The following is a 27,491-nucleotide window of genomic DNA, read 5'->3' on the forward strand; positions in this document are numbered from 1 at the left end:
ATGGCCCCGGCGCTGACGGTGACACCGCAGTTGAACCACTTCGCGGTCTCCCAGACCGAGCCCCAGCGGAGACGGGCTCTCGCGCCTGTCGACAACCTTGCTGTATCCATGGAGGACGACATGGGACTTCAGAACCAACCCAGTCTGGCCAAAGACTCACAGGAAATGGAACAGATCCTAAATGATCTCGGTAACAGTGACCTCGTTCAAGCGGATCTTCTCCAAGCTATTAAAACTCTAGAGAGCGGAGATACATTGTCTACCGGTGATCCAGATGTGATATTCCCACTCGGTGGGTTTGATCTCGCTGATACTGCTGACTCTGAGGGAGATGCGGCAGAGGATAAGATTAGACTCCTTCAAGCACGTTTAGAAAGACGATGTGCGTTTTTACTAAGAAGGTTAAGGATATTACAAGCTCGAGCTATTGGTAAACGAATATCTGAAGAAGCGGCTCAGTCATTTGAGAAATGTGCACGAGGCATGCGTAAAGATGGAGGTGGGAGGCCAATAGGTTTGAAAGCCCTGTTAAAGAGAATAGAAACTACAGCCGCCTTGCAAGCCAGTGCAGCGTCGCGCCCAGTTGTAGGCCCAAAATACTACAGAGCAGGGACATCTAAAGGTGATGCTACGAGAAATGCATCAATAGGCATAGCATCTGGCACTTTAGCTGGCTTAGAGGACTCTGCTGGAGCCCTACGGTCTCACTTATCAGTGGTTAAGCACCAGCTGGACTCCGATGCAACTGCCTCTTCATCGGGAGCCGAGAGTAATGATGAAGCAGTCACATACAACAATCCACATCAACAGCACATGCCAATGTAAGTTTTTAACCTATTATTTAAATTATAAAATGCTTATTTTAACATTTTCAAAAGATTAAAAATCAATAGCAATATTTTAAAATAAAATCAATCTCGGGGATTACTAGTTTGAATATAAAAATTATTTTACTGTTGGACAGCCCATTTACCGAGGAAGGTTATAGAGATTATTTTTTCCTTAAATTAATTCGTGTTAACCTTGGGGCACAGCTAGTTTATAATATAAACCAATCCAAAAATTATGAACATGTTTTAATATCATATCAAAAGTCGACTGTTCCAGCGGGGATCAAATCTTCATCTCCCACTGATCGTGTCGGTGCTCTAGCCAATTAAGCTATGGAACGATATACCCGCTAGATCGAAATTTTTTATATGATGATTTTATATTCGGTCTAAGCGACAATAAAATCGTACACTCCAAAAATTATAAATTGTTACTATGTTTTCTGCAAATTAATTTGTTATCATTTTTTTTTTGTTTTCTAAAATATATATGAATGTTTATTATAATTGTATTTCTAAATAAATTTTCAATTTTCAAACTTAAAGAATTTTAAGTATCAAAATGATTCCTATCAATATTTAGCTGCAAGAAGTATATATACTAAATAATAAATTAACTGAATTAAATGTTTATGTAAGCCTGATTTATATATTAAAAAATGAATTCATTTTACTTTTCTAATATATTTACCGGGCTCTAATAGGGTTTAAGTTACAATAATGGGTCCATAATTCATATATTAACACAAATGTTTCTGATAAGATATTCCCAGATAAACTGGGATATTGTGTATAGCATTATCAACTTCATTTAATATCTATATAAATAAAATTTATTCACTCAAATACTCATACACATTTAACTTCTGACCATTGTATATATATATATTGTTAGAACCAGATTTTTGTAAAATATATAGAAATTACCCGTATATTTACTAAAAGAAAAAAAAATGGCAATAAAAAGTGTGCTCAGTCAACTAATTTAGAATATATGAGTGATATAGGTTAATTAAAATCTACATATGCTTACTAACCTAACTATAATTTTAACAGTAAAATAAAAATTAAAACTTTTTTCATGAACTGGTTCTTAGTATAAATTAAATAATTACTTAATTATCTTTACAATAGAAGCTCTTAAGAACAATGCATAATTTTGTTTATATCACTAAACAGATTTTACTAAAAAAAAAAAACTAGTTTTGGTTTTACTTAATACATTCTTAATTACTTATTTCTTAATTTGTAAATCATCTGACTATGAAGCACCAATTGGTATCAGAATCATCACTGATAAGCTGACTGACAAGTATCACTTTTCAAATGAAAAAAGAAATATCAAAATCATATACAAAAGAAATATCAAAATCGGTACAACCAGTAAAAACTTATGAGGTCAAACAACAACACTAAATAAACGCTATCAGGTTGACACCCTACTCCTTTGAATTCAATTAAATAATCAGTAGTACTGTAACAAATATCAATTATTTTTAATTTATTCTAATATTATTTTGTAAAGCTGAAAAGTTTGCTGATTTGTTTGAACATGGTAATCTCAGCGACTTCTGTTCAAATTGAAAAATTATTTTTGTGTTGTATTTACCAAGGAATGCTTATAGACTATTTTTTTAATTAAAATAATGCATGTGAAACCGCAGGGCAGCTAGTGTAGGGATAAAATGTCCAAAAGTAACAGGCTATAAAACCATAATATACTATAAATAGTAATAATTACAAGGTACATCTAAGTTCTAAGTAAATATACTTTGAAAAAAAATTACTTACTTGACCAGTTATAACTCAAGGCTGTGATTATATTTAGCTGATTAATATTAATAACCAATCCTGTATATACTCCATTTGTTATTTTGAATCTACATTTAAAAGTTCAATACTCTTTTCTGTCAAACAACTCGAAAGCAAGCTGACCTAATTTCTATTTTAGAATCACCTATTGTAAGTTTTGTTGATATTTAACATTTATAGTATATGGAACATTTATAAAAATGGAAAAGTTTAAAGTAGTTTTAGTAAGTAAATGTGTGTTAAATCATTAATGGAAGTCACCATATAGCCAACTTTCAGTTGTTTTGGTGTTGTTTTGGGTATGGTGTATTATTTGTATCTATGTTATTAGGTCAAAATAAGCTGGTCAATCATTGTACTTTTGTGTTTGTTTTTCAATATAAAAAGTAGGTGTTTGTATATATGACAAATAGTATTGGTATGTTTTCAAAGAATATCTTAGGGTAGATTTATGTTGGATTTGAAGAAAATTAATATAAAAAAAATATAAATATCTATGATATACACAAATTTTCTTCTGTTCCTGAGGTATTAAGTAACTTAATGCTTCTTTTGTAGGTAACAGCCGACTGATATACATATAAATAATCCTTACATAAACAAATACATCACACCTAGACTCGAGGTGGAACCCGCAACCCTCGGAACAGAAATCAGGATCAATGCAAGCTGGGACAATGGACTAGTCAAAATAAATGTTCAGTAGTGATAATTACAACATAGTGCATTCAAACTATGGGTTTTATCAATAAAAAATCAAAGCCAATATTTTAATACTTGATGCTAAAATAACTTAATCATTTACAATGAAATTTATTTTGTCGTAAAAGCCACCAAAAAAAAAAGGTTTTTGTTTCAAAATCCCTGTGCTATAACTTGCTTTAGTACAACTGGAAAGAATCTACCTACCTTGTAATTAGAATAAAAAAAGTCCATCACATAATGTAATTAATGTGTTATTAACTTCTTACACATGTATTAACTTATTAGTCATGATTAAAATTATATGTGTATCTTTTCTAAGATACTGTTAATGTTTAAAATACTATTAATGTTACAAGTATATGTTATATCTTATTTTTTCTAAGTATATCCCTTTACACCCGACTTGATATGATAGTGAGACTTGATTTTCAAAAATTCTGGCGCGTACGCAAATTGATTTTTCGAGACGCAACCGGCCTCGATAGATCGTGAGACTATCCTTTTCTTAGAAAAAAACTCGCGCGGGCTTCTTGTGATCATATTTGAACCTGTTAGTCGCCCGTAATCACAGTGAAGGATGGCTGCCTTTATTGGCGCGCGAACTCATCCAGGTAAGTAATTTATTTTCTATAAAATTATTCCAATTTTTATAGTTTTGTTTGTGTGATTTACTTAAATAAGTGTTGTTTTATACATATATGTATCTAATTTGAACCTAACACGTTTATTTAGGCATATATTGTGACTCAAAATCAAAGACGCACGATCGTGTAGGTTAGGTGTTATGTACTAAATGGATATTTATAATTTTTTTGTACCTTAACAGGATTTTCCAGTACTTATGATCGTTTGACAAGGGTTTTATCTTAATTTTTAGAAATACCCCTAAGGGATGACCAAGTAGCGCAAATATTAGCAGATGGAAATGACTCGGAAATTGAGGAATTTGCCGATGATGAGGATGATATTATGGCGGGAGTCTAAGACCATCTAGAAGAGAGTGGATCTGGTTCTGGCGATGAGTGCTCTTAAGTGGATGAGGCACCACCACTTATACCAACAATACCCAGAAGCAGGGGTTCTCTAGAGGCAAATCAGGTAGAAAAATATATAGATGACTGGCTAGTGCAAGAGATAGAGGGCAGATTATGGGAAGAAGACAGGTTAGAGGAAGAGGACAGGCTAAAAGAAGAAGAGAGACAGGTGAGAGAGTGTGTGTAGAAACTGTCTATACAGATAAAGCTCACGATTACACTCCGCTTATGATAAATCAAGTTCGCTCTCCGATTGATTATTTCCGTGACTACTTTGATGATTCATTCCTGGAAAAAGTTGCTAGGTGCACGAGTCTATCTATACCATTTGCGCAAATCCTGCATCGAATTCAAAACTCCCAGACTGGAAATAGTAAAACTCTTTGTTCTTCAACTAATCATGGACTGTATTTCCTATCCAAAACTATCTATGTACTGGAAAACTGGAATTAAACTGGCATTGGTCAGCGACATCATGACTAGAGACAGGTTTCTAACTCTACGTAATGCACTTCACGCTGTCGACAGCGACACGCCAACAGAAGCTGAAAAAGGCAATGCTCTGGGGAAGGTACAACCCACCCTAAAAAAGTTCAAAGAAACGTGTAACCGATTGGAGAGCACCCAGCTACTACTTAATAGATGAGCAAATGATACCTTTTACTGGACGATGCAAACTTCGCCAAGTAGTAAAAAATAAACCAAGGCCAGTATTGTTGAAAAACTATGTTTTAACAACCATATTTTATAAGTTTTATACCAAAAAAGATTAATAACCTAAGTAAGGAAGAAATATTTTAGTTTTCTAATAAGATTGTTGATTGTTTTGTCAAAAACATTATAACAAATGTATAAAAATTACTCATCATTAATATCGTCAATAAATGATTGTAAAGACTGTTCAATTAATTTAATTTTCATTTAGATAATATTAAAATATATCCAAAAACTAGACAAAACTCACATCTCGAGCTATCTCCTAAGCCCCACGCTCGTGAGGGTATGTTTTCAGGAAACCAGAGACTTCAGGATTTTTTTAAATATTTTTTACATAATACTTAGAGGCCCATGAAATAGTCATGTGAATTTCAAAAATAGCTGAGTGAATTATTTTCTTCGGTTGTAAAGGGATATGTTATATCTTATTTTTTCTATCTCCAATCTCTTAAATAAGAACTTTTAAAGTGAGTTTTAATATAATTACACCATATTAAGTCAGACATATTTTCGTGGTGCAAAGAAAAAAAAAAAATTCCATATTTGAAAAAAAAAGGTCCTGTAAAACTAACAAGTTTGTCTATTTTTTTCTATATTTGAAAATTTGAAAAATTTGTTGACATTGCGCCATTATAGCTATCATGACAGTACAGATTAAACATAGTCATAAAATCATAAATCGTTTCCAGTGAAAAACGCGCCCTGTGGTCATATCAGCGGGCTCGAGCATCCATCGCGTCCCGTTGGTGCTGGCTGCAGGTGCAGGTGCAGGAGCTGGAGTACAAGATCCGACAACACGGGGATCTGCAGCAACAGGTGACACAACCGTTTAATTAACTAGGTTTTTGAAGTAAAACTACGCACGCTTGACTTGGGGAGTAAGCTGGTGAATGCGTGACGGAAGCGTTACGAAGAGCGTGATCGGGCGAAGCGAACGGAAGTTGAGAGGTAGATACGTTAGTGAAGAGAAAGTTACGTTTTGTATATTACTGTAGGAGCTAAAGAAGTTTTACTTCAGTTGTGTGGTATAAAGCACACTAGTTTTCTTTATTTTTAACGCTAGGAAGCGCTAGTCTCGCCCCCATAAGGCGACGGTAGTGTAGGGCTCCAGGCACAGAATAGAACGCGCTCGCGAACGGAAAAAATAAACCAATACCACGGCTACGTATATTACGTACCTATATTTTACGTTTCTATATAAAATTAATTTTCGCAATTCTTTAAAAGCTTATCAATGTTAATTACATAAATATTGAATGACTATATTATGTACATAAATAATCGGCGATTTCAATCACAACTTTTGTTTAAAGTTGATAAGATATATTTTAATATGTGTAAACTATTAGAAAATGTCCTAATTGGTGTAGTTTGTTGTGTGATTACGTTTTCACTTTCACAAGTTAACACATTTGTTAGGGCGCTGGAAAAGTACGCTACTATGTCTATACAAGTTCTAACAAGAGATGGCACGATTTTGAATATTTAATTGAAAAGACAATTTGAGCTGAGAGTACCTTCAGTTGTAGCACTTCTATAGGTGTTGAAAGGTTTAAGAACGTGGATAGTGTTCATTGATCAGTCAATGTGTACAAAAAGAAACTAAATTATTTCAAACTAGTAAACCTACAATTATTATTTTATTTTTACTGTCTGCCATTTTTTAAAGCTAAATACCTATATCAAAAACATTTGAAAGTACGCGTGTGGTTCCGATTACACTGGATAATTTTTACGCATTTATATCCGTTTATGATGTTAATAGGTTAAGCGCAATAATCTCAGTACACACTGTTCCAAATTTGGAATATCTATTCCCATTATTGTCTGTAAATTTTTAAGCTAATAGCAAGTTATTCACGAGCTAATCCTCAAAAGTACGAGATAATTTTAATATAAACCAGTAACCCTACGAGTTGTGTTATAAATTAATAATAATACGAACAGTGACCTATTTCACTTAATCAACATGTTTGCTTCATTTCAAGGACGCTTGTGGCTTAAAAATTTTTTTGTTATTATAGTTGCGCTAAGTGTTATGTTTTTGTTTGTTGTTCTTAATTTAAAACATAAACTCTTGGCCGTCTTTTTTTTATGATATGAAATTTCGAACAGACGTAAGTACTTTTATGCAACCTTTTTTTAACTATGTAAACTAATATAACTCCTATGGTAAGCAACTTAATGCTTGTGTTACAGGTAACAGTCGACTGTTATAACTATATATTTTTTTAAATAAATATACATAGAAATAATATATTTATAAATATATAAATACAAATATTACACCCAGACTCAGGCGGGAATCGAACCCGCAACCCGCGGCACAGAAAGCAGGGCCACTACAAACTGCGCCAACGGACCAGTCGAAAAATAACAAATATATAAATATTTATATTCAAAAAAAAATATATATATATATCGCTGTCCCCGGGCAATAAAGCGGTAATATCAAAAATCAAATTTTACAGGAGAAATAAAAGAAGCTAATTTGTTTATAGTGCAGTGTACAGTGATCCAAAACAGACGTTCAATATGTCAAATGAAAGCTATTTTTTTTACCAATTTAAGCTTTTAAAAATATTTTTTTAAAAACAAATCGTATATTTTTTTAATGAAATAATTAAAAAAATGTATATTACAATTCATAGATGATACTATTTTAATTGCAAGATCATTAACAATTACTGTAAAGATGTTCACCGGTTTTTTGTGTTATTTTTCTTAAGAATAATGCAATAATACATAGCTTAGTCGTAAGAGAATTATCCATGCAATAAAACGGTTATTGTCATTTATTCTAACGAAATATTAATAAAAAAAACTGAAAAAAATAAGAGTGATAGATTGATACTCAGAGAAGCCAAAAATCAAATAACATTAAAAAGGGTGTAACCGGCGTATACCGCTTTATTGCCCGGGGCCAGCGATATATTATTTGTACGTAAAACGAAAAATTAACCATATTTGTCGTGATTCACCCCCGAGTAAACTCGTCACCAAAGCACTTGCAACACTGCCAAAAATCGGATTTTTTTTTATCATATCCGGGTTTGATCTTATGGTGTTATCTCAGGAGTGCTAGTGGCTATAAAAGTTTTAAATATATATAATGACATTTTATTCTTAAATAATAACATTAAAGTTTTTATTGCAGTTCAGTTATATTATTAGAAAGTAGATTTATATTTTCTACCTTCGTTATTAATCAAAAAAACTCTTACATCTAATAATAACGTAAAATCGATCCTTATTGCTTAGATACAAATATTATTGTAAATAAGGAAATAAAAAAGTATTTTTTTGAACATAAAGGCAACGGGTTGTAAACAAATTACCTCGCGATCTAATCTTATCGTCAGTCTGTTTAAGTATTTAGGTCACTTGGTAATCTCGAGTAATTTCTTCCATTTCTGTATGCTCGGAATTTCGATTTGACGTATTCAACGTGAATCATAGAAAAACAAAAATAAACATATAATAATATAAAAATTGTATTTAAGTCAGTTTATTTTTCTTATAAATATAAATGTAAATTAAAAATTAAGATCCTTTTTAAATTAATATAGTATCAAAAATATTTTCGTAAAATATGTAAAAGTAAATACAAAGATAAATAAAAAGTAAATGAAAGAACAAAATTGTCTTTAAACTTTTTTTCAAATAGTTATACAAATAGAATTGTTTTTACTTGAGTGTATTAAACTATACATATGCCTCTACTCTTAAACCTTTTTTTAAATGGTTCTATTTTAACCCGGCGTTGATGTGGCTTGGTACTTAATATCCTACGGATTTTATAAAAAGTCGAGTGGGTGTCGTAAGTGGTGACATGGGAAATCACAGTTCCATTACCACCTTGGAACTTAAAACGGTGACCGATGGCGGGATAGCCATCCAACTGCTGGCTTTAAAATACACAGGTCGAAGATGGGCAGCAGCGTCTTCGGTGCGACAAAGCCAGCCCTGCGGTCACCAACCCGCCGGCCCAGCGTGGGTGACTATGGGCAATTAGAAATGAGACTATATATCCGCGAGAGAACGAAAGTAACCGACTTATCCCACAGAATTAGCAAGTTGAAATGGCAGTGGGCTGATCATCTGTGTCGCATCTTAGCAAACGCAGTGTGGGACGTCCCGCGACCCGCTGGACCGACGATAATATAAGATTGCCGGTGTAGGCTGGATGAGGATTGCGGAAAACCGGGATGTCTGGCGCGAACTTGGAGAGCCCTAAGTCCAGCAGTAGACGGCAATAGGCTGAATTAAACAATAAAAAATCTATAATTTTGCTGTAAAATTATTAAGTTGTGCGTTAACTTATACTAGTAAAAAATATTATTATGTCCGCCAAGTATAATTATTTTTAGTTTAACAATACTTAATCAAAGTTATGTTACAATGATTATTGTATATTTACCTAATACATATAAAGTAGTACTATAGACATAAAATTGATATAGTGTGCATATCGTTCATGGATAAAATAGACCCGGCAACAACGGCGATGTTCTGTTTTGCCGCCACATCGACGCCGGGTTAAAAATGTTTTTTTTTTCTTTTATAACTTTTTATTTGCATGTCTAAACTGTACTCGTTTTTGTACAATGTACACTATGAGCATTTGTCATCATATCAAGTATTGGAGTCATTAAGATAAGATGTATAAAAAAAAGATCATTTATCGCGACACGTAACACGACACCTGATTTCTCGAGATATGCGTCTAGAAGGCCGTGCGACGACGAGTATCAATTTCATTACCCTCTACAGTCGGGTCACTCGAGTTCACTATTATTAAATTTACAGTACTTTAATTATATACTTTCGCCATTAAGTAATTACTGTGCATTACTATCTCATGTACATATATGTATGTCGTGGAAAGCGATATTGTTTAAATAATACGTTGTTAATTTATGGATTAACACTACACCACCTGTACTATAATGTCGGCGCGTTGAAAGAGACTTGTTTAAGAATGTTATTGTAAGGGCGGCACATTGAAAGAATTGTTTGTCATTTGAGACAATACTGTTAAAGTAATCAGTTATCGATTTAATTACTGTAATATGAGGAGACTGGTAAATGCTGTAACGTCATTTGTTAATACAATGGCGGTACAAGATTAAAGTCGCTTTGAATTGAGTGAGAGGTGACGATGGTGCAGCGCCTGAAAACATTCGAGCATCAACTGGGTCGGTCGCTCGTTCAGGATGGAAACCTCCGTGATCGCTGTAGACTCACATTTACTGTTAGATTGTTACGCGTTGGATCCTAGATATCCTACGAATATGATGTCGGCTCTATCGCTCTGCCATCACTGACGCCGTCATGTATATCGATAATATATATACATTTTTTACAAGGATATTAAATTAAAGTTAAAAGAGATTTATATAAAAACTGTTAAATGCTATTTGTCAGTATCAGTCATCAAATAATTTTTTTGTCAGTATTTCCATATATCTATAACAATATATTATATTACACTAATATAGTCAGGTCACTAAAACTTAGAAAAATTAAGCTGTTTTTAGGTTTAAGTATTCGTTGCAGTTGGCGTAATAATGAGACTAAAAAGTCTGTGAGTGACAATTTTTTTTTTATCCAAGATCAAAGGTTATATATAACAACATTTTTGTCCATATCTGGTTTATCTTATGAACTTTCCTTCAAACCTTCCTCAAATATTGTATGATATGATTTAATTTACATATGTTTTAGTCTATACTATAATATTATAAAGAGGAAAGATTTGATTGTTTGTTTGTTTAAATATGCTCCGAAACTACTGAACCGATTTGAAAAGTTCTTTCACTGTTGGGAAGCTACACTATCCCCGGGTGACATAGGCTATATTATAATATTTTTTTTTAATTAATTTTTTTTTAAATCCTCGTGCGAAGCCGGGGCGGGGCCGCTAGTTGAATATAATATGTTAATTAAATGTGATCAAAGGTCATACATAACACCTTTTCGTTCATATCTCCTTTAGTTATAAATAATGTGTTTTCTCAATAACATGCTATAGTTACAAATTCTATGTTAAGTTGTGTTGCAGAAAGAGTTTTTAACAGCATGTTAAGTATTGATTTTCTTTAGACCTCGCGTCGCCCACATAATGTCGCATGCATTATAAGCGTATTATTAGTGTTATCGTTAATTATTACTCCTTAGAATATCTATTGACAATAAATTAATCTTGGTTAGTATATATATTATAGTGTTTCAAATTGAAGTTGGTTATGAAAAATTACCTTGATGTTACTCAAGTAATAATATTTTGAAGTGGAACTTCGTAGAATCGTTATAATTTGAAACTCGATGAAATGCGTCACGATAAATGTATAGGAGCGAATGAGATACAATACGTTACAGCTCACAACGCGTAAGCGACGCGTTTTGCATGGTGCTTACGACCTTTTTCACGAGATCGTGATCATCGACAATAGAACAAATCGCAAAGGCCACTATAAGTTTCAGTTCTGCCGTGTGTGAATGCGCACACACAGTTTTTTTTTACATCAAGTATAATTGTTGGCCTGTGTATATATAAATGAAAATTATCCATCCATTCATCAGCCTTTGGAAGTCCACTGCTGAACGTAGGCCTCCCCCGATGTTCGCTACTCCGTCCGGACCTGTGCCTTGTGAAATCAGCAGCTTCCCGCTGTCCTATTTATTCTAATAAAATAATATATTAAACCATTTTCTATCGTAATATATAAGAAATATTATAATATGTTTAAAAATTTATATAAGACAAGGAAAAAACATAAATCATTTAAACATAAATTAATGAATATATAGTATAATAAAATACATAGTACATACTTTCCCCTTAAATATCAAGTCGTTTATGAACCGATTTTGATAATTCTTTTTTGTTGGAAAGGAGATATCACTAGTTTGATACCATGATAAGGAAACCTGGATCTGATGATGGGATCTCTGAGAAATAGAGGGAAACTCTTGAAAATCCGCATAACTTTTTACTGGGTGTACCGATTTGGATGATTTTTAATTGAATCGAAAGCCGATGTTTATCATGTGGTCACATTTAAATTTCATCGAGATCTGATTACGACTTTTGGAGTAATCTTTGATAATGCGTATTTACTTGACTATTTTTTCGTCTAACTACGTTGTATTACTTGTCGATATAATTGAAGTCGGTTTTTCTTTGTTTGCCTGCAAACACACTTATGTTGTTAAGGCTTTAGTTTCACACAACAGATGACCATGTGAGTATTTTAACCATATTTATTTATTATTGAGGTTTTCATATTTATATTTCAGGTCCGAGAAGCTAAAGGTCCAGTAGAATTTGAAGGTGAACCAGTAGGATATGAAGGCAATCTGCCAGGCGATGAGTGTTCGTGTGCACGAGTGAGACCTCTTCGAAGGGATACGTTTAAAAAGAGGAAATTACTTCAAATGCACAACCTTCATATCGCTACTACTAAAGCAGCTAAGCCTTCGGATATCAGGTTTGTATATAAAAATATACAATACAGTCGGTCATTGTGAAATTTGTAAATATGAGATAAGGTAGGCAGCAGCAGGAAATATCTTAAAATCTGCAGGAGTCCGACCGGGGAAGTACCTACCTTACAAAATATCACAGCTAAATAATATTATTTTCAAGTAGTTTTGTGTCCCTGTGGCGAGTAAGGTGGACAGAGCTCCTGGGAGAGGGCCGGGGGTGGTAGGGTCGACAACGCGCTTGCGATGCTCCTGGTGTTGCAGGCGTCTATAAGCTATGGTAATCGCTCACCATCAGGGGAGCCGAGCCGTATACGTTTGTCAAACTAGTAGAATTAAAAAAAATGGGCCCTAGCTACCTATATCAGAGAACATAAACATACTACGTGAACATAGCCATACTACGTGACTTGTTGGGGGGGGGGGTTAGGTTTTCATCACGTCAATTCAGTTAGTTATATTTCATATATGGCGCTTTTTAAATTAATATGAAGCTTTCATGATATTAATAAAGACAAACATGAGCTAAAATATATTTTTAACTTTGTTTGCAAAAATTGCTTAAACCATACTTCTGGATTACTACGGGAAAACTCAAGGGGTACTACGGGTGGTTGCCGAGGGAGGGAGTGGGTTAAAAAATGTAAGAAATCACGTAGTCTGTTCAACGAGAAGAGATACCAAATGTAAACAAAGCCCATCATTTTTTCATAACGACGACGGAACAAACAAAATGTAGTCTATCTCGTTCTATCTTGTTTGTTTGCTATCTGCTGCACGTCTCTCTGCAAGGTCGAACGATATTTTAACTGGCCTTGAAAACAATCGGACCGCGTACGGCCCTTCGAATTTGTATTATTTATTTTTATTTAATTTCGTGTCCTGAAGCGCTCGGGTGATTTTTATATTTCGATAATTATTATTTAACAAGTATCAAATCTTAAATACATAATTATATTTAATTCAGTAATTACAAAATATAAATATATTTTACATTACTCCTGGGGGATTGGGGATTGGGTCGGCAACGCGCTTGCGATGCTTCTGGTGTTGCAGGTGTCTATAAGCTACGGTAATCGCTTACCATCAGGTGAGCCGTACGCTTGTTTGCCGACCTAGTGACATAAAAAAAAAAAATTGTGTAAGTAAAAAAAGGTTACAAAACCCTGCACAGTTGAATGACCTCGCATTTAGTTTGTTTACATTTGGTATCTCGGCTCATTGAACGCACTTTACAGTATGTGTAGGTTCCCCGAAGAGTGCGTGTAACATTTCAGATGCAGCTGCGTGCGGGGCGAGAGCTGCGCCGTGTGCACGGGCCGCGCGTCGCCCGCCGCGCCGCCGCCCGCCGCGCCGCCGCGCACGCGCCGCGCGCTCGCCGACCCCGCGCACCACCCCGTGCTCAGCGACGTCAAGGGTGAGCTCCTAGCGCGCGAGCGACACGTGCCGCTTCTTACATACTACAGCTTTTATCATCATCATCATCATTACAGCCTATACAGTCCACTGCTGGACATAGGCCTCCACAAGTTTACGCCAAAAATAACGTGAACTCATGTGTTTTGCCCATAGTCACCACGCTGGGCAGGCGGGTTGGTGACCGCAGTACTGGCTTTGTCGCACCGAAGACGCTGCTGCCCGTCTTCGGCCTGTGTATTTCAAAGCAAGCAGTTCGATGGTTATCCCGCCACCGGTCAGCTTTTTAAGTTCCAAGGTGGTAGCGGAACTGTGTTATCCCTTAGTCGCCTCTTACGACACCCACGGGAAGAGAGGGGGTGGCCAAATTCTTTAGTACCGTAGCCACACAGTAGCAGCTTTTATATTCCAAGTAAAAGGCCTTCTACACGCTCGGGATCGACCGCCGACCGTCGTGTTCTCTCGGTGTCGGGTCGGGTGCTGGCGCGCGAGCGACACGTGCCGCTTCTTACATACTGCAGCTTTTTTATTCCAAGTAAAAGGCCTTCTACACGGTCGGGATCGACCGCCGACCGTCGTGTTCTCTCGGTGACGGGTCGGGTCGACCAATTTTTGTATTCATTCTACACGGTCGGTGGTTGACTCAACTTGTCAGTTCTTTTCTGGTATTTGAAGCGATGGCTCCTTGCCTTTTAAAGCAACATAAGGTGGCTTTGGCAATAACTTTTTTTATGCTAAAGTGAAGTGAAGTTTTTTTGGTTGTTTTCTTTGTATAAATCACATCCAATGTCCCAAAGACATGGCAAATCACCAACCAAAGCCGTTGACATCAAACAAATATTGGTCGGGTCAACCGTTTTCCACGTCGATCCCGACCGTGTAGAAGGCCTTTAACTAGTGGCCGTCCACTGGTCGAAACTCGACCATAATTAATTTAAATTATAAGTTTGAACATGTTCTGTTGTCAACGACTATACTTCAGTAATAATAAAAGAGTATATTTGCGCGTGTGTGTCAAATACATGGTAGTGTGTGTAATATTTTTATTGCATTATTGTATTTTTTTACATAATATAAAAAAAAATTAGCATTCTGAACTTATTATACCACTATAGGTGTGCGAAATTTCATCATCCTCCGTCCACACGATTTTCGTAAAAAGGGGTATAAAATTTTTACTTCACGTATTATTATAGACTTATTTATTCACTCCTTTTAACAACAATTTTACATTTCAAACAAAAACAAATCGTCGCAATCGTAGAACAAAGACGGATTTTACAAATCTGTAACTTTGTTTACTAGTCCCTTGGAGAACAAGTAAAGCTGTCAGTCCTCGTTAATATCATATACACCTGGTAGCGATCATACTCATCAATACTTATAGTAAGCAATATATCCGCCAACCCGCAGTGGACCAGCATGATAGGTTAAGTACCGATCCATCTCCGACATAGAGAAAGATATACTATGCCCAGCAGTAGGATGCTACCGCCGTGATCGTTATTAGATCTAAAAAATATATAATTTAGTGAATACCTATATAATAATTGAAGTTAGTAAGCTTACGCCCATTTTCTACTATTTTAATTAAAATTCCAAGCGTATTATTTAAACACATCTGATTATATTTCCAGACCTATCTCCATCGATACATCTGTCGGCGCTGTCGTCGCGGTCGTGGTTCCGTTCGCGCTGCAGCAAGACGTGGCGAGCGCAAGCGCCTCGCACACACGCGCCTGCGAATGCGCAAGCCACACACACAAATTCGCATGCGCATGCGCAAGCAACACATGTGCCTGCGCACGCGCCACGCGTGCAGAACGCGCACCCGTCGCGCCGTCTGCCCACGCGTAAGTTACATTGTTTGTTGTTAGATAAAGGGTCGTCTATACATGTGAGGTTCAAAAGGAGGGAGAAATTCGATAAAAAAAAAAAACACAAAATATCTGTTGTATTTGTATTATAATAATACATCTTGTATATTTAAGTAGCAAAACATAAATCGCTAGTGACTATTAACATCGTTGGAACTGCAAAATCGCATTTTTTTGTTTATTTAATAAAACGTTCCCAAATAACCAAGTCTATCTATCATCAGCTGAAGAGAATTTTTTTATTTTATGCATATATTATTTAGTTGTGGTACTTCTGACAAATCAGTACCTATTAGTCTTAACCCGTTAAAAATGTAACAAGTGACTTTTGTCATATTTACACATTCAATACTGGCTAGTAATAATATTAAACATAAATAGCCTGTACAGCATTACTTTAAAATTTCATGATCCTGTTTAAAATAAGTAAAAAGATACACGCAATTTACACTTTGAATCGCTCTCCTATAAAGTTGCTTATTGTCACATCCGTCGTTTTTAATAGTCATGAGCGAAATATACTTTGAGAGAAAAGTTGTACATGCTATCGCTAATAGTCACAGAGTAGAATAAAGAAGTGCCACAGAGTACATATTAAAAATAGAAAATACATACATATTATAATTAGAAAAAATACACGTGATTTTGGGGTATGGGGGAAAGTGTAGTTTAAAACTTATCCACATATCACCATACTGGGTAGGCGATTAAATTGCTAAAAAAATCACCTGATTAATGAAGAATCCCTAATGCCACTGATATTGAGACAACAGTATTGGGATTGCTTTTCTTCACAGAAAAAAGTTTTGACATAAGATCACAGCTAAATAATACTGTGTTCAAGCAGTGTTGTGTTCCTGTTAGTGAAAACTACTTATTTTTTTAACCGACTTAAAAAAAGGAGGAGGCTTTCAATTTGACTGCATTTTTTTTTAATGTAGGTTACTTCAAAAGTTTTGACTGGGTAAACCGATTTCGATGATTCTTTTTTTTTTTAATTGAAATATGGTGCTTGCTATGTGGTCCCATTTCAATTTAATCAAGATCTGACGAGAACTTTTTGAGTTATCTCTAATAATGCTTATTTATTTACTTGACTGTTTTTTTCGTCTACCTACGTTTTGTAATTAGTTATTACTTGTCTTCGTAATTGACGTCTGTTTTTTTTTTGTTTGCAAGCAAACATAATTATTTGATTTTGTATTCCGCGGCGATCAGCTCTGAAGATCAGCATGCAATAAGTATAAGTCTAAAACCAGTGTTACTGTCTGTATAATAGTAGTTTGATTCTCGTAACATCTGTGATTTAATAAAGTTTATAAATAATGGGACGATAACGTCACATAGATACGCTGTTTCATTGCTACTGAAAAAAAGTTCATTTGAATTGTTTTAAATATGATATTGTAATAAGTTATTTACTTCTCCCAAAAAGCGATAGGAGCGCTGCAAGATAAGTTGAACGCTCTGTGCTAGTTTACGCCTTTATTAAAAAAAAATAATGTAATAATTTTCGTACTAATCAGTGATAAAGAATCTGAATTAAAGTGCTAAATGGAATTTTCTTTTATATTACAGGATTGAAAAGAGGTCGTCCACCTTTATCTCGAAAAATAAAAGAAAGAGATCGAGATGAGGATACATCAACATCTGGACACGAAAGGTCAGTGAACTGATAATAGTCTGCCAATTCAAGGTAGGGTTGCCAACCATACTTTATAATAAAGTATTTTACTTTATTTTTGGTAAATATACTTTATACTTTTGCATACAAATAAAGTATATGAAAATACTTTATTTTCAATCTTTACTGTGATGCGTGAAACAAGATACTCATTATGGGTACTTAACTATTTAACGGTACACATAAGGTAAAACGGATGATGGAAAGGATTTAAAATTACTGAACGAAATGTTAGATGACAGATGTGGTGTTTTGAATGTGACAGGACAGGTGACAATCTGACATTTGTCACAGATGCCACTACTCACTATCAACGATATTGTAGAAAAATTGACCGTTGGCTTTGTTTATATGCAGTTAAGGAATCAATGGTTGGAAAAATTGTTTGACCTTAGCGAAGATAACTGGCTTTCAATACTCCCTAACGTGTCCTTAAAAAATGCGGTTAAATTTGAAAATTTTGAAATGATAATTATAAAAACTAAATTACAAGACGGATTAAATGTTAAGATGCAGGATATATATTCCGAATGTATAAGACAAAAAAAAATCACTAATGATGATAAAAAAATTTCAGTGAAAAGTACAGTTGAAAAATGGCAATATATACTTAAAAATGCACCTGATAGCTTACCAAATATAAAAAAAAATTCTTACTTACTTTCTGTTCCCACTACTTAAGCTTTTACTGAAAGGGTTTTTTTAGTAATGAATCTAAAGTAGCGAGAAGAGAGAAATATAGCGTCAATAAATTTAATTAGAAACGAATTTTTATTTATATAAATTTAAATAATGATTTTTAAACAAGTTTGAAACATTTAAATATAACAAAAAATTGTTAGCATGTGCTAAAGGCACACAAAAATACGTTTTTAAAGCAATAAAAACATAAAATTTGAAAAATACTTTTTTTTTCTTCCAAATACTTTATTTTTTCCTATCCAAACCATTTTATACGTTTTTTTTTGTCAAAAAAAGTTGGCAACCCTAATTCAAGGCTAGTAATATTATAACTAACTAGCAATACCCCTGCGAATAATTCGCACTAAATAAGTAAAAAAAATTACCGACCGTCAATCATGTTGACGTTGTTTCAAAATTAAAGTCGTCATATATATAATTTTAATAATTATTTACAAAAACAAAAGCAACATAAGAAGCAATTATCTATATAATGATATATAGGTTTTTTTCTGAAAAGGCAGGCAAGCGTCTTAACCTTAGTGTATAAATATGTAATATATAACTAATATTTGATGTAAAAATTCTTTTTGGAATCACTCGAATCTCTGTTTTAGTATTTGAAAATCGTTTTTTTTTTGTGTAATATATGTTACTAGCTTGCAATATTATTTTTAATTGTGATTATGATAAAATATAGATTATTAATCCATAAGAATATGTCCACTTTGGTGTAGTGGGCAAGTAGCTGCCATGAAACGGCAGATTGCGGGTTCGATTCCCACTCCGGATAGATATTTGTATTTGTACAAATAATTTTTTATGGTTTAGGTGTTTGTTCTTGTAGGTCTGTCCACCGTACCTCGGAAAGCACGTTAAGCCATCGGTCCCGGTTATCATCATAAATACCTGATAGCAATCGTTACTCATAGTAGTTTATCGTTAGCAGCGTGGTGGATTAAGCTCCAATCCTTCTCCTTCATGGAGAAGAGGCCTATTCCCAACACTGGGATGTTACAGGTTGAATGCAACATGCATGTATGAATGCAAGACTATGTCCCTGACTCTGCTAATTAAATGTAATAATGAGCCGAATGATGTCCGCAGGCGTGGCCGAGGCAGTACGGAGGGCCGCGCGTGGCGCCGACAGTCCTACGACATCGACAACATCGTCATCCCGCAGAGCGTGGCCGCCAGCACGCGCCCCGAGATACTCACCTACAAGGAGATCCTCACGCCCAAGTGAGACCCGCTCTCTGTCTCATGATAATAATCATTTATTGCAGACATCACTCCATAATTTTGTTAGTTATATATATAGGTGATTATACAAAAGTTGGGTAACTTCTGAGGATATTTTGTTTACTATAGTTATGAAATCAAACTATTAAATTCGGGTGTATATGATGGCTAATCTAATAAATATATTGTTCCAAATCGGGCCAGTCACTTTTTTAATTAGATTGTGAGATATTTAAAAATTTCTGAATTCGACTGCCAGGGGACTGATGAGGGTAACATAATAATAATAATAATAAACCACTTTATTGCAACTAAAGATAGTATACCATAGCAAACCTTAATTCTAGACACATATAGTGCAATGGGCGATCTTATCACTAAATAGCGATCTCTTCCAGATTACCCAACAGAAAAAAGCTAGCAGTGTAACGGGCTTGCGCAATAGTAATAAAGTTTAATCAAAATACATATATAAATGTCTACAAACATACATACATATATACACATGCAACTAAAATACAATAATTAAATAAATCATATAAATTAAACATAGTACTGATGAAATACATAATTTTTAAGAATTATAATGAAATTTAATAAAAATTTGTACAAATCTCTTAGTTTTAATAATGGCACATGTCTTTTAAGTATTAAAGTCACTTAGTAACAATTAAAAATAATTATTAATATGTAAGACTACGAAAAATTACTATCTCAGTTTTCAAAACAGCCTTTCGACGTGTAATGTAACGAACTAAAACCAGAAAGGAGAACACTGACCTTACGAAATCCTGAAAATCAGCATCCACATCAAGGTGATGTGAGGTACAGATAGATATGCTATTATATGCATGGTTTGACCATGCTCTTGGATAAGCAATGCAAATGGTCTGTGCAAAAAATTTGGTAAAATCATCCTTTTAATAATAAATAAATTTATTTGTAAAAAAACATGCTGATCATTTATCTTCAGATTAAAATTATACAAAAAAAAAACATAGTGCACAATTTATAACAGGTCAAAGTGAACGCAAACGAAAAACAAATAAAAGAAAAAAATGAAAAGAGATACAACATAAACGTATTGATTAAAAGTTGACAACACACATATTGATTGAGGGATTTGACCTTGAGTCAGTGATATTTGGCGTGAATTTCAAATTTAAAGAACACACAACGGACTGACGAATAAAACAAAAACAAAGTTTCTTATTTTATTTTATTTTTTTATAATAAAGTGGAGAACATTGCATTATGAAAGTTGAGGACAAAAGGAAGACAATTTGTGATGTAAATAGTATTATATATAATACTATTTACATCACAAATTGTCTCTTCTTCTCTTCTCTTGATTGTTGGTTTTGGGGATTGTGACATGCCAAAGGACGTTTAAGTATTAATTTTGTTATTTTATTAACTTGAAATTGAGTGACTAAATAAAGGACTTTTCATTGTTTTAAAATATCAATAACATATAATAAGATTTTGTATATACTGGCTGATGACATTGAGTTACCCAATTTTTGTATATTCACACACATATATATAATATCGATGGCTCCTAAGTATACTGAGTCAACTAACAACTTTTGATAACTTCATTTTTTTAAGATATTAATAACATTTACTTCATTTCCTATCTACCTATGTAACAAAAAAATAAAGTTATTAAAAGTAGAGTTGACTCAAGTATACTTAGGAGCCATCGATATGTCAGTGTGCGAGTGTACGCGTGTGCGTGCGTGCAGTTTGTGTGAATGTTTTTTTTTTTATAACAGGTCAGCAAGTTCTTTTATTTCTATTTTGTAATGAGTATTTATTGGGTATTTATTTATTTATTTATTTAAGCATACTAACAATATACATATTTTTACATTGTTATAATAAGCACATTAGGTATACAATAAGGTCCTTAATACATATATCAATAACTAGCTTGCATAACATTCAATTTTTTATTGTAGTATTTCATCATGTTTTGTGTAAGTGTTTGTATTTTCGAACAAAATATTCATATTTCTAAAATATAAAGGCAACTATGTATATGTTCCAAAAGTAAAAAAATAACAGAACAAAAATTTAAGTACTTATTTTCATTTTAGTAAGAAGTTTTATAATTTTCTCAATTTTATTCTTAGTATTTGTGTTTTAATACTTACAAGCAATCTCGGAAACACTAAAAGAATGATGTTAAGAGGTTTAATATTTTGATTTTATTTGTTTATAGATGGCGAGTCATGGAAATACCTGAAACACCGCTAAATAATGGTGTGATGAAGTATAATAGAGTGTCAATTGAAAGTGATGTAAGTATTCATATTTCTTTAATATATATTTTTTTTTCGCTACGGACTAAATTGACATAAGCGGTGTTGCTAGTTTTTTTGCAAATCATTAATAGTGATATGCCACTACCGTAACATTACGTAATTTACATTCGAGTATCGTTTTTCAGCAATAATTACAAAAACGTATCTTTAAAACTTTAGAATGTGGCGACAACCGTAATGTACCTATAGGCATATCTGTATATGTACCTGTATGGCTAATGTATAGATATGATAAATGAAACACGCTTATTTTTTTAATATTTATTAATCTTAGTAATCACATGCAAATTAAGGCTATGCCTTAGATTAAGAACTACAGAATTATGGGGTTTTGGGGGATGGAGGGTAGAGAGTGGAGGGAGAGTTACACTAGGTAACACTGCCATCATTCGGAAACCAATGGTTATGGAGATATCATGGAGATCTATCTATCTCAGTCTATGCTGTCTTTGTCGTTTATGTCAGTTCGTATCGTATTTCAACAGTTTTTAAAACACATTCGTTTTTCTTCGGCGTTTCGGTTGGAGATTCTGTTCTTTTTCGGGGTATACATATTTGTACGCGTTCATTATCATATTTTTTTCACTTTCGATGAAAGAAATATTCTTATGTCTTTTTCTTGGCGAAAAGTTTTCTTCATCGCATTTACGCGACAAAGTTGAGGGCTGAGTGTCCATTATATATGGCTCAAATAAAATAACAAAACTTAACAACAAAAATAAACAACATAACAAAAAAATGTGTTCATGTACTTGTGTACACAGTTAAGAAGTGAAACTTCTTTATGACCCTATTTTTCGAAAAATGATCTACTATATTCAACTTTACAGAAATTGGTTATTAAAGTTAAATTAGATAAAATTTAACAAAAGGCTTTTATTATCATAGACATGAATACAAATAATACAATTATTTCATTTTATATTATCACTACTAAGATTATAACAGCATTTCATTAATTGTAATAGAATTATTACTATCATGTTATCGTTATTATATATTTTTGTTATTAATAGCTTATGGTAACTGAAATATGAAATATATTGTTTACATTCCACAAGATTCAGTAACCAAGTAAAAACTCCATTCGAATCAACCGTGGTAGATTGAAAGATAAGAAAAAGATGGTGCGTAACGGAAAAATGTGACGCGTAACCGAAAAATGTGACGCGTAACCTAGCGAAGTTTCACTTCAACAAACAACAAACAAACTCAAGGAAAAGGAAACAAATAACACGTGAAATCGCATACTACAACGGGCGCATTCCAACACTTCAGAGGTTGAAGGACGAATGCCATGTATTCAAAATAGCGCCATGTTTTCGTTTTTTTATGGCACTAGCTACAGTCTATCAACCAATTTCTAACTTGTTATTGCGTATTCTTTAACAAAAAATAAATAATTTTTGTATTTACTCCGTATAATGAGTAATTAAAATTGATTTTTTTTTTATCTGTGATGCTCCATAGTTACCATGATTTTTTAAAAGATTCGTCAAATAATAATAATAAAATTATGTGGGAAAAGTAAAAAGTTACGATTCATAAAACCGGTATCGTAAGTACAACACTATTACTAAAAATCTGGTATCATTATTTCGAAAATTGACATTTGCATGTGTCAATTTAGTCCGTAGCAAAAAAAAAAGGGTATAGGATTAGATCAATGTAATATGTACAATAAATTAATTGATTTTTGGAACTAATTTTTCTTATAAATTTTCTCAAATTTTTCCACAATCCATTTTCACGCCATCCTAATGCTAATTACATTATTTGTATAAATCGCAGGAGGAAGATATATCTGAAGCAGCGATAAGAGCTCGACACTTTCGCGCCGAAACACGCGAGAGAAACAAATTTATGAAAAAGCAACGTTCGCGACGCAACCACACCGACACTGAGCAACAGGAACAATCAGAACAACAACAAGAAGAACAATTACAACAATTACAACAATTACCTCTCTCGCCACAACAATCAATGGTATCTGTTTTTTTTTTTTTTTAACTAGACTTGGGTAACTCATGAGTGAGTGATACAAATGAAACATATCTTTTCAAGTGAGCTAGTCTCTCATCAGCTCACTTACGTTTCAAATATATCTCCAGCTCACTAGTCTTATGATTCATTTTCGAGAGACTGACGTACTGAGCAGGAGTAAACGAGACTGAGCTAGTGAGCCACTCGATCGGACGATGGCGTTTATCATGCGAAAGAGAGAGATAGTTAGTTATGGCTCTGTATCTTTTCGATTCATATTTCACAAGGTCATAGACTCAACCGTCTTGCTTTGAACAAGCGAAAAAGTATTTTTTTACAACCACATAAGGTTGCATTTTGGTTGCTTTATAAAATTATTTCACTGAGCTAAATGAGCTGAAGAGCTAAATGAGTGATATTTGCATTTTGGTTGCTTTATAAAATTATTTCACTGAGCTAAATGAGCTGAAGAGCTAAATGAGTGATATATATCCTAAGATCAAAATGATATATATCTCTCTTTTCTTTTCAGTGATATAAAGTTCGCATGGCTATTTTTAACTCTTAATCTTATATCTTCTGATTGTTTCAGTTTGGTCTTCTATAATCCGATAATGGAATACTCTTTAGAACGATATTTATTAATTTGTATATATATCTAGTTCACACAACTTTACCATGCTGTTTTTTTTCTATATATACAACTAGAGTGGTAACAAGCGTACAGCCCACTGATGGTAAGCACTTACCATAACACGATACCTACATAGTATCCGCCAACTGCAGCGGAGCAGCGTGGTGGATTAAGCTCCGATTCTTCTCCTACATGGAGAAAGAGGCCTAGTAGTTGGATGTTACAGCCTGAATGCATGCATACATAGTGTTACATTTTAAAATTTGGTAATTATACAATATAATAATAATGACAATTTTTTGTATAGTTTAGGTTATGTTATATCAGTTATTCAAAACAAAAACAATATTTATTCAATTATGCTCCAAAAACAATTTTGAATCATCATTTTACAAGTGAATGAGAAGTAATAATGTAGAGAATTCATATTATATTATGACTTTCTTCTATACAGCTAGGTTGGCAAACAAGCGTATACCTCATCTGATGGTAAGCAATTACCGTAGCTTATAGTCGCCTGCAATACCAGAAGCATCGCAAGCGCGTTGCTGACCCTACCCTCATTTCTCCCCAGAAGCTCTGGTCACCTTAATCGCCACCTGAACACAACACTACTTAAAAACAGTATTATTTAGCTGTTGATCTTCTGTAAGGTCGAGGTACTTGCCCGGTCAGACTTCTTCAGATTTTTAGCAGGAAACCTGCCACATTTGTTGTGCCTACCTCAATAAGGTGATCACGAGTAAGGTCGAGGTACTATTCTAGACGGCTGGTCCAGGTTTTAACGATTTTTTTTTATCTGTCGTTACTTCAATGTAATGTTTGTCATTAATTAAACAAATTATTTAAAGGTACCTGGGCCGCGTCGCAACCACACAGATGATCAACGATCACAACATTCGCCTGGACCGCAACAGTCGCGACACAATCACATGAACGATGTACAACAACAATTACAACAGGCTCCAATACAGCAACAGAATACACACAGACAATCATCGCCTATGGAACACGAGGTAAGCGTTAAATAATTGTGTTTTTAAATTGGGACTGCCTGTTTCATTGGTGGTTGAGAGTTGTCAGTAATAGGTTATCAGGGCTTTTTTACCCTCAATTAGCTACGAACTTAAAATTCACAATTGCAAATAGAAAAAGCCCATAAATTAATTGGAATTTGATGGAAAAAAAAAATGTTTACTGTCATACATCAGATAGCTTTAACAATAACTGGTGGAACAAGCCCATAGTGTATTTACATTTAAAAAAGTAGTGTCATCACTGTCTTACTACTTTACTTACCCCCTCTTACCCTTACTTTTTTACCCTTGACCAATTATATCATAGTAAATTAGAAAGCTGTATTTAATGGAACAACTGAAGTAAGCCATTATGACAGACGTAATAATATTATTATCTAATTTTTGTTATGTTTGCTCTGTTATGTGCAAGTGTATCTGTATCTACTAAATTGTATGTGTGACTAATTTGAGGAAATATATTTGTTAATTATTTTTAATTAAAACTTACTAAATGTGTAAATGTGTGGAAAACAACACAAGCCCTTTATATTTATAAACTTCATCTATAACTTTCAACCTTACTAGTTTTAAGAGCTTTTGTTCCTTAAACAATTCTTTCAATGGCAATATTAAAACAACGTATGGTATGGGTAATTAAATTGTTTAATTAAATGTGCATTAATGCTTACACTGCTTATGTAGCCTTGGTATAAATTATATATATAATATATTATATACATACATATATATCAAGTACACCTGATTGCGATCGTTACTTATAAGTAACGATCGCAATCAGGTGTACTGGTGTGTATATTCCCTACTATAGTAGAGAATATATTCGCCAACACGCATTGGAGCAGCGTGGTTTAGCATTATCAATTACTATAAATCTGTGCTGTTAAAATATATTTCTTAGTGACTTTTTAGTTATAACTTCTTGTCTTAAAACTTGTAACTAACACCTAACAATTGTATTACAGACAGTGAGACCATATTCCCCTCGACAGTTTCCACTCCCGGACGACCAGTACATCGAAATGCTCTCCATCATGCCGGATGGTTACCGAATAACTCCTGAACCGGAGACGAGTGAAGCACCCGAACCGACTCCGATGGACTGCGATGAAACCAGCTCGCTGTCTCCGGTGTCTCCCTTGGTCTTCGATGGTGATGATCCTGACGATGCTGAGTGGAATCCAAGTTGTGATAAGTCAGAAAGACGTAGAAGTACTTTTAGGTAATTGAGTGTATGTTGTAAACATTTTACAACATCATTGGTGTGTAAATTACATAAAATCTTTCATGTCATATATCTATTAATGTTTTATAAAATGTCAGACTAACTATATTGTATTGAATCAACCTTTATGAGTATGTGTGTGTCATAAAATATAAAATTATTCCTATTATATATCTATCTATTCAAGTTCAATAAAACGTCACAGTAAAACATACCGAGACAGAAAACAGAGCAGTACATTGGTGTGTAATTTATGTATGTGAGATATGAAATACAGCCTTGCCTTAATTTAATGATATAATTAACAATAAAATTCCAACAGTGATAACAGAGAAATTTTGAAATGAATTTTGCGAATTAGTATGATATACAACTTTGTATGACATTCATATATTTATCGAGGTTGTTATGTGTTTCAGTATGTCACTTACAATGTACGTAATTGATACAGAATGTGATTACAAAATTTGGGTCTTAATGGCCAAGAGAAAAGTAAAAAAAGCTATTATAATGACATTTTGTTGAGTGTTAACATGTCACATTCAAGTGTTGTCCTCACAAATATTTCTATTTTAGATAAGTGCAGCTATCTAAACATACTCGTCAATTTTATATTTGAACTTTATCAAAATATTTCTTAAATCCTATTTTACTTTTCCATTGTTATCAAATTTTATTATTTTATTACAACAAATATAATGGTACACAACCATACACACCAAATTAACTGACAAATTTATTATTGAACGAAAAAAAAACTGCAATGTTATTAATATAGGAAATAATCTAATATCAT

The 27,491-nt window shown here is 33.6% G+C and overlaps 1 protein-coding gene across 1 annotated transcript; it reads left to right on the forward strand.

Annotated features, from left to right (window-relative positions):
• LOC123658645 (KAT8 regulatory NSL complex subunit 1) lies at positions 1-27,315 on the forward strand. Its single transcript, XM_045594009.1, has 13 exons — positions 1-821; positions 5,788-5,914; positions 12,401-12,591; positions 13,864-14,003; positions 15,640-15,768; positions 16,085-16,087; positions 17,458-17,542; positions 19,177-19,185; positions 19,352-19,486; positions 21,714-21,792; positions 23,608-23,802; positions 25,285-25,449; positions 26,418-27,315. Exons 1-13 carry the CDS (start codon positions 1-3, stop codon positions 26,694-26,696), a joined length of 2,358 nt encoding a protein of 785 aa, XP_045449965.1. The 3' UTR covers positions 26,697-27,315.
• The last annotated feature ends 176 nt before the right edge of the window (positions 27,316-27,491 follow it).

Source organism: Melitaea cinxia, chromosome 12 (genome assembly GCF_905220565.1).
Source record: "Melitaea cinxia chromosome 12, ilMelCinx1.1, whole genome shotgun sequence".
In the NCBI taxonomy this organism is placed as follows: Eukaryota; Metazoa; Arthropoda; class Insecta; order Lepidoptera; family Nymphalidae; genus Melitaea; species Melitaea cinxia.